Genomic DNA, 20,495 nt, shown 5'->3' with positions numbered 1-20,495 from the left:
TCTCAATTTTTATGTGCTAATTTTCTGAAATTTTGAGCAGTTTTTGCATTTTTATAGGTAGGGCATTAGCGTGGGGTAGTTATTTTGAGATACTCGTTTGTTTATTAAATGAGTAGGAGATTGTAATTATTTAATGGGTAGAATTCTTTTTTGATAGAGCGGGGTAAATATTTTAACTTTTATAGGCACTCCTGTCTTTTCCCCCTAAATTATGGTGGCAATACAGAACCAAGAATTCTTTATGGGCTGACTTCCTGAATGCGAAGTATGCAAGAAGGGGTCATCCAGGTGCGAGGAAGCTAAACTACAACCAATCTTATTGCTGAAGAAGACATGATTACCATGAATAAAGTTGACCATTTAATTCTATGGAGAGTCAATAAAGGAAATTCTAATTTCCGGTGGGGTAATTGGACTGGTTTGAGCAAGTTGGCTCAATTTGGAGATGCCTCTACTTCTACTAAGGGGAAAGTCTCTTCCTATTTCAGTGATAGAGAGTGGAACATTCCAAAGCTTAGGCAAACTCTACCTAATGAAATGGTTTCTCAAATTTTTAAAATTGCAATTACCTTTTCAGAACTGGTGAATAGACCAATATGGACATCCACAACAAACGGTAAATTTAGTTGTAAATCTGCTTGGAATTGCATTAGAACTTATCAGAATACTTCTTTCGTCAACAAGATGATTTGTCACAAGAAATCCCCCTTTAAAATTTCCTTTTTCTTGAGGAGATTATTCAGACATAAGATTGCAATGGATACTAACATGAGAAGGTTTGGGATCCCCCTACCATCTATGTATTCTTGTTGTACCAATCATCAACAAGAAGATGAGGAACATTTGTTCCTTAATAGCATGATCAACGGTAATATATGGAAGCACTTCAATCAACAGTTTGGGATCAGCCAAAGAAGTACTAGTTTGAAACACCACAACCACATTATCAGTTGGTGGATGACTAAGAGTGTAATCCTATCCAAGAATTATGTCTATATGTTCTACCAGGTATTATCACTTGGCACATTTGAAAGTCTAGATGCAAGAATAGATTTGAAAATATTGATACGTCTCCTTATAGAATTATCCCAGCAATCAATCAACAACTCATTTTAGTCACTCATAAGAAATTTCCTAAACTTCCCAAATTTATGAACTGGGATAAACTCTATGATGTCATGAATATGGCAAAACATTATATCTCCACTACAGCAGTGAAATGGAACCTTCCCAGAATTGGTTTTGCTAAGCTGAATTCAGATGGTTGCTCAAAAGGCAATCCAGGGCCTGCTGGGATTGTTTGGGATGATCAAGGCAAAGTGAGTGACTAGAGGTGTATGAGTGACTAGAGGTGGCAAATTGGTTAAAAGAAAACATTTATCCATCCATATTATCCATTAAAAAATGGGTTGGATAATGACATTTTAAAAACGGGGCGACTATGGATAAGAACCATATTATCCACGTAGAAAATGGATAACTAAATGGATAACCAATGGATACCTAATGAGTTTAACTTTTACATTTGTGACTCAAATTGAAGAGTCCTCAAGGTTGGGAGACTAGGAATTCTCCTAAGAGAGATCATATTCAATAAGCCATGGATAATATGGATAACCATATTATCCGCCAGATAACCCGTTTTTTATCCGTATTAAATATGGGTCGGACCGGATAAAATGTCCTTTTTTTAATTACCCGTTTCCAACACACTCATATCCGACCCGACCCGTTTGCCACTCCAATGTATGACCATAATATGGCTGAAGCACTGACTCTCAAAATTGGTACTGAATGGTGCAGGAATAATGGCATTACATATCCCGAAATAGAATGTGATTCTGAATTGTTGGTTGACTGGGTTAATAGCAACAATGACCCCCTGTGGAATTTATGGGAATAATTTATGGGAATTGTGGACAAGTTTAAGAATTATTTGCAAGGTTTTGTCAACTGGAACATTTAACATTGTTATAGAGGGTAACAGGGTGGCAGACACGTTAGCTAATTGGGGACTGAGCTGCACAGAAATTACATATATAAATGATAGTAAACAGCTACCCAATGAAGCTAGGGGAGAAATGAAAATGAACAAACTACAATGTCCATTTTTCAGAATTAACAAGCATAGAAATTCTTTCTTTGTGGAGAGAAATATGTACAGAATTCACTTGCTAGATATTCCTTGAGGTTGTATATATTATATAGGACAGGTTACGAGTATATCTCTCATCAGTTATTGATTTTTTGAGAGCTTCACTGGAAATCCTACTAGTCTTCCAAAATGGAGCTTGTTCCATTCTTAGTAGGTGCAGGGAGTTCAAACTCCTCTGTTTTGTACTTTATTTCATATCAATAAATTCCTATTTAACTAAAAAAAATTATAAAATAAAGAACTAACATTTCAGTAAGATCTCAATTATTAAAGAGAAGGTAGGCATTAAGATTTAAGGTTTCCCAGGTGTAAGGTTTCCTTTACCTACTGAAACAGTCTCTGACAGGCACAAATTTTTACACTTCAGGAGTGACGAAGTTACGGAAAATCGGAAGAATACCACAAAATAACTTGCACCAAAGGATGGGTTTATCCAAGTCTCTAACAATGATGATGGGACTGTAGCTCCCTCACCCCACAAACATTAAAGAATAAAATATAGCAGTCAAAACAAGCTCCAATATAGCCAACCTCATTATCTTTTGAAACAGGCTTAAGTAAAAAAGATTTGAACCACAGAAAATTGTAAATAATGTCCCAGACACTCAAACAGTATCATACAAAAAGAGAGATGATAGACTAACACCAGCTTCTCAATCTTCCTCCTCGGCCTCGTTCTCAGCAATGTTGAAGTACCTCAACTCATAAACATTTCGATCCTTGTTTGAAGAAATAACTCGCAGCCAATCACGGACATTATTCTTCTTTAGATATTTCTTTGTCAGGTACTTCAAGTACCTACTCAAACACAACAAAATTACGAGACTGCATTGGCTGATATTTTCTTAAAGAGAGACAGCTTGTTAGACACACAACAGTTTGATTAAAAAGTAAAACAAGACTGTAGAAAAACTCAGGTCAAGAGAGCTTATTGAAGTCCCAAATGGAGGGCCCTTCTATGCAGTCATGCAAAAGAAATGGGCACTACCCCCCTTACAACATTTTTTTACAAAAGGACAGGAAAAACCTGTTCTTATTCTGAACAAATCAAATTCAATAAAATAAGGCTAATCAGCAATTTTTTACCCGAAAAAGAAAAAAATAATAATAAATAAATCTAAAAATGATGTGCAATTGTAGCTTATGTTCTCAACCAATATAAGGGGAGTATAGTACTGCAAGACAGGACAAAACCATAAGTTGTTTTCACAAAACTAGACTCAAAACATCATCCTGAACACACCATTCTCTAAGAAAGAACGGTTGGATCAAAGTCTAGTGATTTTAAAGTAGATAAGAGGAGTCGAACCATCTAAATGCTATTCAAAACAAGGAAAATGAGATGTGACATCAAAATTCTGGCACAACGCATCTAACTCAAACAGTGTAGATACCCAATGACACATGAAATAGGTTCTGATTTTGAGTGAGTAATAGTCCCTGGATCAAACCGAACTGAAAGAATGTCCTGATTTGAAGAAACCAATTGACTAGATAAAACAGAGTTGGGACAGAGACTTATTTAGAATTAATTTAACTTTAAACTTTCCGTTTTACCCTTGATGAGACGATTTATAGACACACAAATATCTATGACTTATTTTAGACCTTAAGTTTCAAAAGTCTTTCTTTCTTTCTTAAACTACATATCTAGTTAAAGTGCAGCACATCATAATGGAATAGAGGGAGTAGCATTCTATATTCAACACATTTTCCTTGGCTACCCATATAACTACGTTGAGCACATAACATATAAATCATAACTACTACATGTCTATCTTCTTATTTAGTTAAAAGTTGTGTCGTTATGCAAAGAAAAAACTATCATAAAAAAAGTATATCCTCATATTAGACATGCAACATAGGTCTAACCCAAGTATTGTGTTAATTAAAGAGGACTGCCAGAAAATGAAGTTCCTCAACAAACTGACAAATTAAACCATGTTGTAATAAAGTAGAACAAAACAAGAACGATAGAGAAAGAAGTGTGAGAATTGTTGTTAGATAATCTCATTCAAGTGTGTATTCATAGGTCCAAGAGTACCCTATTTATAAAGGGTGGAAGATTTAAGTAGGCAATTCAATAAATGCTCTAAATGGTTCATTAAATAAGGAATTTGGAAGTACTAATTGGACATCCACTTTTTAAAGTATTCAAACTACTTCATCCCTGGATGTCCATTGCACAAAGAATATATCAGGTTAAAGTCTTACTAGAAAAAAATCCTTTGGATAAAAAGCTAGTGAAGGAAAGGAGTACATAGTTATTTCTAGAATACACATTGAATTACTAGTCCATTCCAAGAATATTTCTCGTTAAAATATGTTGATGATACTGATATATTGTCTCTTTTCGTCTTCTTGAGCCGAGGGTCTATCTAGGGGTAAGATCTGCATACACACTATCCTCCCCAGACCTGGGATTTTACTGGGTCGTTGTTGTTGTTGTTGTCTCTTACTTTTCCTGTCAAATACTCGATTTTTCCCATCCATTAAAAAGTAATAAATTTGTACAATTAATCTAATAATTGAAAAAACTCACCACTTAATCATATGCAAATTGAAACGGCAGGTCACATAATGTATCTTTTTGTAACCGACACTGCACTAATCCTTTGACTCAAATACAATCATTATTAATCTTGCATTGCTGAATTCCTCGCTTTCATGTAACAGTGGGACAACCATTCTATGGAGGATTATTATCAAGGGAGGTGGAGCCGCTTTTCAAGTTTCGACAAGCCATTCCTATATCTTAAAGGTTTCTATGACTATTACATGTCATAGTTGTTTCATTTCATATTTCCAGTTTAGAATTATTAAGTGAAGAAATATTCCAGTCGTTTGTGTCCTTATTTATCTCTTAAATTTTCTTTTCACATTTTTTTCTTCCGTGTTTTGCTATTATTCTTTTTATGTACTGAAAAGTTTTTTACACATGTGGTTGTAGGTTACACGATCATTAGTTTCGGATTTGAATGTTATGAATTCCATTCCTAATTCAAATTTATCAAATGCCTAACTAAATCCTTCATTAGTAAATATAAGGAATGTTGAATTGCGTAACACAAGTTATGCTAAATTTTTGTTTGTACATGAGCAAAATGTAACTACAGAAACAATTTTTTAGCTTTGTCAAATTGTATCCGCGAACTTAGATTTTTCTTTTCTTCTCTTTTCTCCGTGCAGTGAGAAGCATTGTTGATGTATCATGATTCTTTGTGATTGCTCATTAACCCTTCAGAATATGAAATTCGAAGGGGTACAATATCCACTATATACATAGACTTATTCTACAACATGGTCTACTCATATTTCCTCTACTGTTTCAAGAAAAGAAGATAATCACAATGTTTAAATTGGCTATCGAAATATTCAGTGAAATGTTAGGTCAGTTAAAGAAGACATCTCATGAAGCTTTAGGAGTGTCTTTTTTGCTCCTTTGCAGCGTAATCGTATCTATTTTTCTGGGGGTTTCCCTCATAATTAATACAAAATTCCTATTCAACCCAGGAAAGTGAAATAATGAATGAGAAGAGCTTTCCTTGCAGAACAGGATAAACGAAATTTCAAAAACATCGTGTTGTAAATTCACTGATGATATCTTTCAAGTCTGCGCGAAGCGCGGGCAACTTCACTGGTTTAAGCAATAACTTAAGAGGGTGTTTGGGTAAGCTTAAAATATAAGAACTTTTTGGCTTATTTATGTGTTTGATAAACACTAGGGGCTCGTTTGGCACGAGGAATAATGGATAATTAATCCCGGAATTAAATTTGAGATGAGTTTATCCCACGTTTGGTTGGATAAAATTGCGGTATAACTAATCCTGAGATTAGTCATCCCGGGATTGTAGTGTTATTTTTATCCCGGTGGGAGGGTGGTATAACAATCCCGGATAACTAATCCCAAAATAATTAATCATGGGATAACTTGTTTCCCAACACAACCACCCCTAAAAGTGTTAATAAGCGAAAATCAGTCAATATCCTAAGTTGGTTATGAACACTTTTGGTTTGACCAAACCATTTATTATTTTATCCTAATATCTATTGTACTATTTTAAATATTTTCCCTAATACAAAACTTCTAACTTCCTCCCCATTCTATTTTGTAGTTTTTCATACTGCTAAAGATTCTTTTTAATATAGACTTATTGCAAAATGCTTTAAGGGCATTCTAGTTATTTTTAAAAGAAAAAGTGTTTAGTAAGTGCTTATTATAAGTTTCAACACTTCTAATCCAATTACTTAACTGCTTATTTGAGAATAAGTGCTGGCAATTAGTAGTATTTTTCAACTTTCTTATAAGTACTTTCAATCAGCAAATCCAACTTCTAATCAATTGCTTTTATGTCCTTATTAAAAAAATCAATTGCTTTTATGTATATGTGGTGCCTAGGCCAGCAAACCTCAATTAATGGTTGGAAATTAAGAATTTACTCTCAAAGCCTGTGTCCTATCCTTTGGGAATGATAGTGCTGATATGATAGCACATTCGAATGAAGGCCAAATTTCTAGGGTTGCTTGGCACTATAGCCCCGCTCCCTTGAAGACCTTAGGTTATAAATAAAGCAAGTTGAGATTTTCGTCTAATCATTTCAACCATCAATGTAAGCTGTTCTAACAAACATAAAAAATAAAGATTTATGGCTGCAACCCCGATTTTCACTTCAAAATTCCCAAGAACTTAGAGAGATTTTGATGATTCCAGCAGTTGTTAAGTAATGAAATAAAGAGAGACATACCGCTTGGAGAAAGTGCTGTCGGAAGTGACAGTAATCTTGGTCTTGTCACGTGTGACAGTGACGGTGTCGCCCAAGGCACCGGCTTTTCCACCAACCTTAATGCGTTCCTGCAGAAACTTCTCAAGCGAGGCGATTTCCATGATTTTATCTTCCACCGGTTTCGAACAATCAATTATGAAGGTTGCACCCTTCTTCTTCCCACCCTTTGCTGCTCCACTACCTTTACTCATCTTCGAAATTGATTATCGAAATTCCTACCTACATTTCCAACAAAAACAATAATTTTGAAATACTAGGAACACCTAACTGTAAGATGCATTCAAGAGAAAATCTGAGAGTTTACCTGAGTTTAGTGTTTAAGGAAGAAGCTGCGCGCGATTGAGCAAATATGAGGAGAGTGTTAGGGTTTTTGCGATATGATTCGATTCAGAAATTTATTGAGGTCCATGAACTTTTGGGCCCTGACACGGAAGTGTCAAACTTTCTACCGGACCTCATTATGAATCGAGAAATAACGGGTCATTTCTATCTATACCCGCTTTTTGTGTCACGTTTTAATTTATGTCCGCTTTATAAAAGAAATTGCAAAAGTACTCATTTTTTCGTATAACTTCAGCATACGGGGCTGAAGTAGCAAAGGCAATCACGCAAAACTTTAGCATTCTAGTAGATGGGCGTGAAATAGCAAGTGCACTAAACCAAGTGTGTTAGAAATTTTTGTTTGTAATTGCTGAACTTAAGCATAGTAGCTGAAGTTTTGTTCTCTATTTGCATTGCTGAAGATTTTGTTTTTGTAAGTTTTTGTTTTTGTAACTGGCGAAGAGCTGAAGTTTTTGTTTTTGTAACTGGTGAAGTTTTTGTTTTGTAACTGGCGAACTTTAGCTCTAGAGCTAAGTTTTTGTTTTGTAACTAGTGAACTTCAGCTCAAGAGGTAAAGTTATTTAGTTCATTTGTAAAAATTTCAGCACTATATAAAGAAGAAGGAGAAGGAGGAGGAGTAAAACCTGTTCAGTACTAGCCTAAAGATAATATGTTAAAGTTCTATTTTTACTCAGTTTAAGTTCCTAAGGGAAGTGTATGGGATATCTACATTGGGGAAATATTGTTTTATCTTTTGTACTATTTTTACGATTTAGATTCTACATTTCTTTTCTTTAGCTGATCAGCTTATTGTTCTAAGGTTTAAGACAGTTGAATTGACTGGGTCGCAGCAGCAGCAGCAGCAGCAGCAGCAGAAGAAGAAGAAGAAGAAGGGGCTGAAATTATTTAAAAAGTGGGTACAAGTTAAAAGTTTTTAAAACAAAATGGGTATATGTTAAATGAGGGCGACCAAATAGCGCGCCCGTACAAGTTTTACGAAAATAACCGAAATTGAAGTAAAACTTGCACGGGCCCGTTTAATCTATACCCATTTTTCTAAAAGTTTTAACTTGTATCCACTTTTTAAACAACTCCAGCCCCCTTTCTCCTCCTCCTCCTCCTCCTCCTTCTTCTCCTACGTTTTCTTCTTCTTTCTTCTGTCGCTGTTGGTGCTGCTATGAAACTTCAGTTCATGGGATAATTGCCATAAATATGTTTATCAGATTATTTAAAAATAAATTATAAATAATTACGTAAGTTAGAGACAATAATTTGTGAATATTTCCACGTACGGGAAGTTTAAGGTCACACTTAGTGATTCTTTTCATGATAATTCTGTTCTTTTCACGTTTATTGTTTCCAAAATTTATGATTAGATACTGTTGGCAATCTGATTATTTATCTAGTATGTTAGAAAGCTTTTTCAAAAACTTCAGCTTATATAGTGCTGAAATTTTTACAAATGAACTAAATAAATTCAGCATCTTCTACTGAAGTTTTTGAAACAGCTTTATGACAAAACTGATGAATCCAGGACAAAAAAAATTCAACTTATTTAGTGCTGAAATTCTTACAAATGAACTAAATAACTTCAGTATCTCTGCTGAAGTTTTTGAAAAAGCTTATCCAAGACAAAAAAAACTTCATCTTATTTAGTGCTGAAGTTTTTATAAATGAACTAAATAACTTCAGCATCTTCTGCTGAAGTTTTTGAAAAGTTTAATGACAAAACTAATGAATCTAGGACAAAAAAACTGCAGTTTATTTAGTACAATTACAAACAAAAACTTCAGCAAATAGAGAACAAAACTTCAGCTACTATGCTTAAGTTCAGCAATTACAAACAAATACTTCAGCACACTTGGTTCAGCATACTTGCTACTTCAGGCCCGTCTACTAGAATGCTGAAGTTTTGCGTGATTGCCTTTGCTACTTCTGCAATGTATGCTGAAGTTACGCGAAAAAGCATGTACGCTTGCAATTTTTTTGCAAAGAGAGCACAAGTTAAACGTGACCCAAAAAGCGGGTATAGATGCAAATCCCCCAATTGAAGGGGGGGGGGGGGGATAAAAATTAGCCAGATTTAAAACTGGTAATTGAAAATTAGCCATATTTTCGACAGTAATTAAAATTTAGTCACTTTTTCATTTAAATATAAAATTTGAACAAAAACACCCTTAAAATCCGAAAATATTCCAGCGTAATATGCCGGAGTTCGAATTTATATACATATGAGCTTCCATCATAATGTGTGGAATTTCATGTGCTGGTGTTCCAACATTATATGCGGAAAGTTTATACGCATGAGCTCCATAATTTTCTTTTTTTTTTTTAGTAATCCACTAGGCGGTGCCTGGGGCTAGTTTTAATATATATAGTGAAATAAAAACAAAGTGTCATAATATGCTGGAACTTTCTATGTGCCGGAGTTCCAACATAATATGCTGAAACATTATATGCAGGAGCTCCAAAATCTCGCACATATGTTGGAACTTTTCATGTTTTAGAAAGATAGTGATTATTTATCAATGACTTTGCAAGCTAGCTAAAACTGACTAGCCCGTGCTATTTTCACAAACTAAAAGGATCCAAACTCCAAAATATCTCATTTACTATTGAAATAGGAATCTTTATACGAATAGTTTGTCGGACTTTATTACTATTCTCGTTTCAATTTAGATGATATAGATTGACTTGGAATAAAATTTTAAAAAAAATGTTTGAAACATGTTGTCCTAAAATCTTAAGGGGTAAAAGCTTTGTGGAACCATCATATTGTGTGGCTATAAAAACTTTTCATTAAGAACAAAGTGAGTAAAATGAAAAGTTTAAAGTAAAATTATTTCCAAAAATAAAAATATGTCATTCTTTTTTTAAACAAACTAATAAGGAAAGTGAGCCTTTAAAATTAAAACGGAGGGAGTATATATTTTTCTAATCGGTATACATAGATATAGGAAGGAAGAAGATTGATATTTTCTCTAACCTTATAAATAAATTTCTTAATAAAATATTAGGATGGCATACTTGGGTCACTCAAAAAGTGGGAGGGTTGTGTTAATTAAGCATGTGATCCTGGCTTTATTAGTGCATCTTCTAACTGCAATTCATTCTTCCAAAGAAGTTCTTAATCAAATTGAGAGGATGATTGTTGATACCCAATTTTCCTATAATATTCTTGAAATGCATATATACTTGTAAAACTATGCATTAGCATCAATTGATATTCTTTCATAATTTTTACATTTTTTAATTAATTTATCTCAGTATTTTATTTATACAAATAATTACAAATTGTATCACAAATGTTTTTAGAACATGTATTGATTTAATATTACTATTATGGTCCTATTGAGTCCAAATTATTTCATAAATAATCAAAGGCGCACCTTTTGGCTATAATTGCAATGACTTTGCAATCATAGCCCCTGCATACATTTTTGTATTATCTTACAAGAAATTAGTCATTTGCATTTTTAAATATTAAATAACTATTTTTAAAATAGTTCTATGCATGAAAGTTCATTTTTTATAATTAGTAATTATTTTATAAATTATTTTTTATTAATTGTTTGGGGTATTTAATAAATAGCCACTTTTATTTCAATTTTGTCCTAAAATTAACCAACCCAACACCTCTTATAAACCCGCCCAAAAAGATCCCAGGCCCAATACCCACCTGCCCGACCCAATACACCGGCATATCCTGGCCGTTGATCATTGTGATCAACGGTCAAGATTTTCCCTTACCATAATTAAACTAACCTACACCCCCAAAACCCTAATCATTTCCCACCCTTCCCCGCCCCTATTCCCTCCGTTTCAAATTAAATGAGGTAGTTTGACTCAGCAAGAAATTTAAGAAAAAAAAAGACTTTTGAAATTTGTGGTCTTAAAAGCTTAAGGGGTAAAGCTTTGTGGGGCCATGACTTTTTTGTGGTTATAAAAGCTTCTCATTAAGGGTAAAATGGGTAAAATGAGGAGTTTAAAGTTGAATTATTTCCAAATTTAGAAATGTGTCATTTATTTTGGAACAGACTAAGAAGGAAAGTACCTCATTTAATATGAAACGGAGGGAGTAAAACTGAAACATTGTAATGTCTTGTTAAATATCACTAGAAAGCATGCCTATAGGATAAAGAACTTCAAAAAAATATTTCCCAGAATTGTGATTGCAAACAGTCCCCCGCCTAGGCAAGCCTTAGGTTATCAATCTCTATATATGCATAACTGGAAACTGCGTTTGATTGTGTTAAACTGCTTAAGCTTAACAAGCTATAAAAACCATAGGCAAACTAGTTAGGATTCTGCCACTTTCCTTATGCATATCCTGAATCTGTAACATGCACCTAGATATCATGTTCTTAGGATTTCTGAATTTCTTCGAAATCTGTATTTTAGACGTGCTGTTTATTTGCATATATACATGCGGAGGTAAATATGAGCCTTCTAACTGTTTTTCCTACATGTTATTTGTTTGTCGCCTAGATTTTTACCTTTTAAAAGCCTTAAGTTGTCTAGAACTGTCTAGATTTAGAGGTCCTAAATTCCTCAAGGACCATAAGGAAGGGACGGGTAGCAGCACGCTTAGAGGCCGTTAATTAAACTCGCTTATAACCATTAAGGGGAGGGTAATGGGTAGTAAGAGGATATGATGACCTGCGCGTTAATGTCACGTGTAGCCCCTCTCATTGAGGAGTCATTACCGGACATTGCGTGGGTATGATCATGTAGGCTAATCAACTTAGGACTTCCCATTTTTCCAATTCCCATACGTGTTTAAATTCTCTAAACTTCCTTTTCTTTACACATACATGTATAAGCTGTTCAAACCTCTTTACCTTCATTGTCTGAACTTCCTTGATCATATATGCATTTAAATGGGAAAAGCTACTTTATTTGCAAATACTTGCTTACTTGTTAATTGACTAATTCATATAGTATAAGTTCGGCCGGGACCCACCGTTGTGGACCGCGAGGGGTGCCTAACACCTTCCCCTCAAGGTTATTTCGAGCCCTTACCCTAATCTTTGGTGATGCAAACTAGTTACATGAGTTAGTTACTCTAGGTGCCCTAACACACCATAATCCGTTAGGTGGCGACTTTTCAAAATACCCAATTTTCAAAAGGAAACGAGTTGTTTCCCCCATGAATGTCGAAACCCCGGACTTCCCCACGAAGGAGAAAAGGGGGGGAGGGGGGCGCCACAGCACGGCGACTCTGCTGGGGATATTTTTAGGCTCTTACCATAACGAACTTATTTTTGTGAATTAGTCCAAACATGTTTAATCCCGTGCACCCTTTCCCCTTTATTTGGATTTAACTGCTTATTTATGATTTCTTTTATTTCTTGAAACTGACTTGTCTCTTTGTTTTCTTTTTCCTTAATTGTCTTTCAATTATTTAAATACTGCATTTATTATTTTTCTTACGTGCAAATACTTGACAACATGCTATTTATTGTTGCATAAATCATGCTCAATATCATATTCCACTCGTGCGCAATCAATCCTATAGCAACGCTTGATGAGTGTTTGTGCTCTTCCTATATATCACCTTTTAAATTCGGAAAGGCGTATTTGCGGTAAAACTAGTCGATCAACGGTGCGTTCGACGGTTCCATGCCTTTACCCCTCAAGTTGTCCGCTTGAGGGTCCCACTCTAGACCTCTTTAGCAGCCTTACTCTGATTAATTGTACTTGCATCATGGTCAAACCTAGCCGGGTTAATATGTTGTCCGCATAATAACCCTTTAAGACAAACCTCGTCCAAAAGTCCATCGGGTTTTCCACAATCCCAATGGACGTAATCATGATTGTGTGCATTAATTTGGAGAAATAAGTGCCAATATGCTAATCATTACTATATAAATAGACAAACCTGGAGGGGGAAAGGGCCTAACTCTCTATTGTTTTGCAGAAAATGAGGCATGAAGTTCCGAGATTCGGTATGGTCGGTAGTATTCCTCCACTTTTGATAGATTGGTGGAGAGATCTTCCCTCAAGTGACCAAAATCATGTGAAAAGAGTCTTAAGGAATTTGCCATCACTATTGGATCTTCAACCAAACAAGATGTTAATCGAGGCTGCCACTCTGTTTTGGGATAAGGAAAGGGATGTGTTCCATTTTGGAGACATAGAAATGACTCCCCTTCTAGAAGAAATAAGGGGATTTGCTGTGTTGCCTTGGGATAGCCCTGGTCTGCTAGCACTTTAAAATCACACCACTAGAGGGTTCCTTAAGATGATGGGGCTGAAGAAAAATGATAATTTGGAGTGCCTGAAAAACTCCTACATACCTTTTGATTTCCTTTATGAAAGATACGGTCACAGTAGCTCTTACCGTATTTTTGATGATGAGTTCTCAATCACCTCTTTGGGCTGGGTTCATCGAAGGGTCTTCGTATTTATTGTGTGCTTCTTGGGCATGCTGGTATTCCCAATCGAGGGGATAGAATCCATGCTAGGCTGGCCATGGTGGCCAAAACTCTGATGGATGGGATCGATGGGCAGGCATACAATATTGTCCCTATGATCGTTGCAGACATATACCGGGCCGTGGAGTGCTGTCAAAAGGGGTTCAAATTCTTTGAGGGTTGTAATTTGCTATTATAAGTCTGGTTGTTAGAACATCTCCAAAGGGGCCAATACCGCCAAGAGTTTCCACGAAGGCCGTGGAATGACCACATAGCTTTCCATCACCCTAAAAGGATGACTTACATTCCATACATGTTTAATCAACCTAAGTATGTTATAGGATGTGTGCAGTTTTTCAACAAATTGACTGAGGAACAGGTTCAGTGGATGTTCGAGTGGTTCCCCACCGACGAGTTCATCATCAGATCCAGAGACGTCCCACATTTGGTGTTGATCGGATTAAGGGGGGATATATCCTTATGCTCCCCTCAGGGTTATGAGACAGGCAGGCAGGAGACAGGTCGTACCACGGGTCACTAACATGAGTAATTTCAGAGCCAATTTCCAGGGTGACTCCATCCCATATAAAAATGAAGCACATCATATATGGACTTTGAAGATTATTGTGGAGAAGGATACCATCGACCCGGACAGATACCATGCGGTCCACTTATTCTTTTACCCCTCATGGTTGGATGATGATCCGTCAGGAGTCTTTGAGCCAAGGGTTGGTCCAGGAAATAGGGTCATAGATGAGTTTGCCGAAGCAGAGGTGAAGTACAACAAACTGCACAAAAAAGTTCGAGAGTCTAAAGCTGAACATATGGCACTGTATAAGGCCGATATGGAGATGATTAATAAGGGGAAAGAAAGAGCTGTTAAATCCAACGAGAGGCTGGAATATCTGGAGTAGAGTTTGATGGAATTGGAGGGGAAGACAAGAAAGAGGGTCACCGACTGCCAGAACGTTGAAGGAAATGAAGGAGGGCATCTGGCAAGGGCATTCCTACTACTAAACCTGCGCGAGTTGGGAGAGTTGATCGACAACAGCATCCAGTCTAGAGAGGGTCCTTCTGGGACCAAGTAGACTAGATTACTTGCTTTCCCTTTTAAATTGTAATAAGGTCAAGTGACATTAGCAACATTATCTTATTTAGTATCGTTTTAGGGCGTTTATTTTTTCATTAATGAAATGAGGAAATTATTGGCACCAAATTTCTCCAAAATTTATTTGTCGCTAGGCCTACCTCGGGCACAATGAGGCTCCCAAATTAGGATGCGAATTTACATTCCTGGAATATGTGTTTAAATACTGCAAATATTTCAAAATCCTTACTGACTTGTTTACCTTTTGTTTTCCTTTATTCTTTATTCCCATACCCTAAGGTTGGTTCGTTCATATTGGCATCATCAGCATATCACACCAGATCTAGAGGCTCTCCACCTCCTCCTCCTCCAAGTAATACAGAGAGCAAAGGGAAAGATAAAAGGGACGACTTAAGTGATATTCGAAAGGAAAATGCGGAAAATATAGAAACTTCAGATGGTCGGAGTACTCCGGCACCGAATGACTTAGTTTTGAGGTTAGAACAAAAGATACTGGAGCTACAGGGAGAGCTTGAGCAAGTCCACAACTTGGCTAACCTATCCCTCCCTTTGAATGTCCCCGACATTAACCAACAAAACACAAAGAACCCAACACCTCCCCAAAACACGCCAAATCAACATCTACAAAACCCTCCTGCACCGCATCAATATGCAACCCCACTTCAAAATCTCAATCCCTTACCGATACCAACTCCGCCGCAACACCACCATCAACCAGTTCAGTGTCCACCAACCGCCACTTATCACACTCCCCAAAACACACGACAACCCATTCTCGGTCCTCAAAACTCAACCAATGACCATCACTACACCCAAGTCCCTAGCACTCACCAAACAACCCTATATATGTGGAAACCGTAGCTCACTCTACTCAACTAACTTCCTATACACCAGAATCCGTTGAGAAGGACCTGTTCATCAAGAACATGGTCGAAGAACTCAAGAAATTGACAAGTCAGGTTCAGGGTGTCGAAGGAGGTAAAGTGATTTGAACTATGAGGACCTATGCATACGGCCAGATGTAGAGCTGCCAGAGGGGTACAAACCTCCCAGGTTCGAGATGTTTGACGGTACAGGTGATCCCAGGGTTCATCTGAGGACCTATTGTGACAAGATTGTCGGGGTCGGAAAGGATAAAAAGATCCGGATGAAACTCTTTATGAGGAGTCTTACAGGAGACGCTTCGTCCTAGTACATCAGCCAGGATCCTAAAAAATAGTCCAATTGGTGAGTATGGCATCAGATTTCATGGACCGATTCAGGTTCAACACAGAAAATGCACCAGATGTTTTCTACATTCATAATCTCAAGAAGAAACCCATCGAGACTTTCCACGAGTATGCTACTCGATGTAGGTCAGAAGCGGCCAATGTCAGGCCATCTTTGGACGAGGAACAAATGAAAAAATTCTTCGTTAGAGCACAGGATCTACAATATTATGAAAGATTGATGGTTATTGAAAACCATAAATTCTTTGATATCATCAAACTTGGGGAAAGAATCGAAGAAGGCATCAAAAGCGGGATGGTAACAAACTTTGAGGCATTACAGGCGACAAACATGGCATTACAATCAAGCGGTATATCAAAGCAGAATTGAAGAAAGACATTGGGGCAGTAATGGTGGCTTAAGGCCCGAAATCTCCACTTACATATCAAACACCTCCACCCACATACCAAGCACCACCACCTACATATTAACCATCATCTCCCAGAAATTCCCAACCAGCCACTATCTATCATACCTATAATTCCCAACCATCTCATTTCTAGTCACCTCAGACTCGCCAAAATTATCCAAGGCCACAACCCAATTTTGACCGCAAGCCACCCAGACAATACACCGTTATTGCTGAATCCATCGACCAGCTCTATGAAAGGTTGAAAGCAGTTGGTTACGTCACCCATGTTCCTGCCGTGGCACTAAAGAATCCATCCCAATGGGTTAACCCAAACAAAACCTGTGCATACCATTCCGGTATGAAGGGGCACACCACTGACGAGTGTCAAACATTTAAAGATAAGATCCAGACACTGATTGACAACAAGGTCATACAGGCAAAAGAAGTTGCACCAAGTGTCTGCAACAACCCTCTCCCGGATCATAGGGGTGGTGGGATACATGTGATAGAGATAGACGAAGAATGGGATCTTGAGGGGTCGATTGGGCTTATTCGAGAAGTCGATGACTTTAAACCCTCAGTCACACTTACTCCTATTGTAGTACAAACTCAGTCACCAATCGAGGTTGAGGTAGCTGCATCAGTTCCATTTCAGGTAGAGATAGCTCCACCTACGGCCACCCCGGTTCCATTTGAAGTGGAAGTGGCCAGACCTTTCACGGTAACAGTATCAACCACACCTCCTTCCAATTGAAAAGCAATACCCTGGGATTACGTTGCCAAAGTTAGGCGGAAAAGGAAAGGCAAAGATAGAGGAAAACGATGCTGCACAAGGAATTACCAGGACCGGAAGAATCTATACACCCGAACACTTGGGAGGACCTAAGGATGCCACTACCAAGAAGCCTGTCATTGAAACAGGGACAGACGACCTTTGGAGGAAAGTACAAGCAAGGGAATATTCCGTCATTGATCATTTGAACAAAACCCCAGCTCAGATATCCATCCTATCACTATTACAAAATCGAGAGGCGCACAAGAACGCTTTGATGAAGGTGTTGAGTGAAGCTTATGTACCCAACAATATCACCGGCGGGGAAATGGTCAACATGGTAGGGCAGGTGTTGGAAAGTCATAAAATAATCTTCCACGAGGATGAACTACCGCATGAAGGATTGAATCACAACCGAGCGTTGCATATCGCAGTGCAATTTAAGGACAAAATCATCGCCAGGGTCTTGATTGATGGGGTTTCAATCCTCAACATTTGTCCGCTGGATACTCTGAAAAGATTGGACAAAGGTTTCCATGAAATACGGGAAGGGAGCATGAACGTGAAAGCTTTCGATGGGTCTCAAAGGGCTACGATTGGGGAAATTAACCTTTGCCTCTAGATGGGGCCAACTTGGTTCGACGTCGAGTTTCAGGTGCTCGACGTACCAACCTCATACAATCTTCTGTTGGGCCGACCATGGATACATGTCGCTGGGGCCGTGGCTTCCACACTACATCAAGCCGTGAAATTCGAATGGAACCGTCAGGAGGTGATCATTCATGGAGATGGGAGTAACCCCATTTACACCAGTCAAACCATCTCGGTTATCGGAAACAGAACAAGGCTAGGAGGGGAAACCTATCATCACATCGAACGTGTCAATGCCGTTGAGAAAGACAAATGGTGAAGCAGCAAAATAGAAAGCATATTGGCATGGTCTGGGTATGAACCCGGGAAATGGCTTGGAAAGAATCTCCAGGGTATCACCAAACCGATACAGTTGAAGGGTCATGGTACTACCTTCGAGCTCGGATATCAGTACACATAGTAGGAGTATAAAGATTGGTCGCCTCCATGGCGCGGATCGTATTACCCTCTCGAGCAACCAGTGCCACATCTGGATCAAGTTTTTTACCAAACTGACACAATATGGGGAACCGTAGAAGGAGAAGCATTACCTGGGCTGAAGAATCTATTCTTGGAGGATGAAGACATGGACTATAGTGTAATAATTGAGGAGGAGGAGGAGGAAGAAGGCCTCACAATTCAGACTGTGGAGAAGGGAGCTGTTCTCAGGAATTGGACCGCCACACCATCCCGGGCTCGCCGAGTCCCTTGGTAGCTTGGCAGATTTTATTTCTATAGTCATTTTAGGCATTTAAGATTTTCAGTAATTTTGTTTTAAAGACTTACTTGTTTTAAAATAAATGCTCGATTCATCGAGCCGTACTTGTCTGGATGATTTTCAGTTTTAGTCAAATGTATTGCTCTTTATTATTTATTATTATCTTCCACACTTTTCTTTCTACAACATTATTATTACTTTTCCATGAACCGGTGACTGTGACATGTAATGAGGCAACACAATATGAGGGTAGTGATTCGGATGAAGAAGATGAAATACCCGAGGAAGTTGTCAGGGAGGTTGAAAACTTTGAGAATAAGCCTAAGTCCAACCTGGACGAAACCGAAGCAGTAAATTTGGGGGACGCCGAGACCGTCAAGGAGACTCACATCAGCATTCACTTGTCACCAACAGAGAAGGAAGAGTACATTCGTTTCTTAAAGGAGTATGAGGACATTTTTGCATGGTCATATGATGACATGACCGGTTTGAGCACGTCCATAGTGGCTTACAAGTTGCCTACTAATCCCATGTGTTCACCAGTGAAACAGAAACTCAGAAAATTCAAACCAGATATGAGCCTGAAAATCAAGGAGGAAGTTACTAAGCAGATCAAAGCTAAAGTCCTCAGGGTGGTTGAGTACCCAACCTGGTTAGCCAACATTGTGCCTGTTTCGAAAAAATATGGGAAGGTCAAAGTATGTGTTGACTATCGAGACTTAAACAGAGCAAGTCCCAAGGACGACTTTCCACTGCCAAACATACACATCCCGATCGACAATTGCGCCAAGCATGAACTCAAATCCTTTGTAGATTGCTTCGCGGGTTATCGCTAGATCTGGATGGATGAAGAAGACGCAGAGAAAACCGTTTTTATTACACCATGGGGGGTATACTGCTACAAGATGATGCCATTTGGTCTAAAGAATGTTGGGGCCACCTACATGACAACCATCTTCCATGATATGATACACAAAGAAATAGAGGTGTATGTGGACGACGTCATTATCAAATCCATGAGGGCCGCGGACCATATAACGAACTTGAGAAAGTTCTTTGACACGATAAGAAGGTACAACTTAAAATTGAACCCCACAAAGTGTGCATTCGGGGTTCCCGTAGGAAAGTTATTGGGATTCATTGTCAGTCGTCGAGGGATCGAGCTGGACCCATCTAAAGTTAAGGCTATTCAGGAGTTACCACCGCCTAGGAGCAAAAAGGACGTGATGAGCTTTCTAGGACATCTCAACTATATCAGTCGCTTCATAGCACAGTCCACAGTCATATGTGAACCCATCTTCAAGATGCTGAGGAAAGATGCCGAAACAAGTTGGACCGAGGATTGTCAGAAAGCTTTCGACAAAATCAAGGAGTCCCTGTCCACACCACCGGTCTTGATCCCGCTAGTTACTGGATGGACTTTGCTACTCTATCGATATGTATTGGATGGAGCCTTCGAATGTGTTCTGGAACAACATGACGAGACAGAGAGAAAGGAGCAAGCCATATATTAATTGAGTAAGAAGTTCACACCTTACGAAGCACGGTACTCTCTACTGGAACGCACTTGTTGTGCTTTGTCCTGGACGGTCCAGAAGTTGAGGAATTACTTCTGTGCCTATACCACATACCTCATATCCAGGATGGACCCTCTGAAGTACATATTTCAGAAACCCATGCCGACTAAAAAGCTAGCCAAGTGGCAGATACTGTTGAGTGAGTTCGATATCGTCTACGTAACTCAAAAGGCGGTCAAAGGACAAGCATTGGCAGACCATCTTGCTGAAAATCCCGTGGGAGGAGAATACGAACCCTTGAAAACATATTTTCCTGATGAAGAGGTGTCATTCTTAGGAGAGGACATTACCAAAGCATACGACGGTTGGAGGATGTTCTTCGACGGAGTTGCAAATTTCAAAGGAGTGGGCATTGGAGCAATTTTGGTATAAAAAACGGGTCAACATTATCTG

At 38.1% G+C, this 20,495-nt stretch overlaps 1 protein-coding gene across 1 annotated transcript; it reads right to left on the bottom strand.

The window, feature by feature from the left end:
- Nucleotides 1-2,552: 2,552 nt before the first annotated feature.
- LOC109238572 (60S ribosomal protein L22-3) lies at nucleotides 2,553-7,367 on the bottom strand. The gene is made up of 3 exons (XM_019405058.1): nucleotides 7,244-7,367; nucleotides 6,901-7,158; nucleotides 2,553-2,953 (listed from the first exon to the last, which is right to left on the bottom strand). The coding sequence occupies exons 2-3, from the start codon at nucleotides 7,128-7,130 to the stop codon at nucleotides 2,809-2,811; spliced, it is 375 nt and encodes a 124-aa protein (XP_019260603.1). The 5' UTR covers nucleotides 7,131-7,158; nucleotides 7,244-7,367; the 3' UTR covers nucleotides 2,553-2,808.
- Between the last annotated feature and the right edge of the window lie 13,128 nt (nucleotides 7,368-20,495).

Source organism: Nicotiana attenuata, unplaced genomic scaffold (genome assembly GCF_001879085.1).
Source record: "Nicotiana attenuata strain UT unplaced genomic scaffold, NIATTr2, whole genome shotgun sequence".
NCBI classification, from domain to species: Eukaryota; Viridiplantae; Streptophyta; class Magnoliopsida; order Solanales; family Solanaceae; genus Nicotiana; species Nicotiana attenuata.
The sequence above is the reverse complement of the archived record's forward strand: the minus strand, read 5'-3'. Positions and strand labels throughout refer to the sequence as shown.

Bases quoted from the DNA above. Each gene is read 5' to 3' on its own strand.
- LOC109238572 (XM_019405058.1), bottom strand. From the start codon at position 7,130: ATGAGTAAAGGTAGTGGAGCAGCAAAGGGTGGGAAGAAGAAGGGTGCA. The intron at 2,954-6,900 runs GTATGTCTCTCT...GTGTTTGAGTAG, and splicing joins GACAGCACTTTCTCCAAGCG to GTACTTGAAGTACCTGACAA.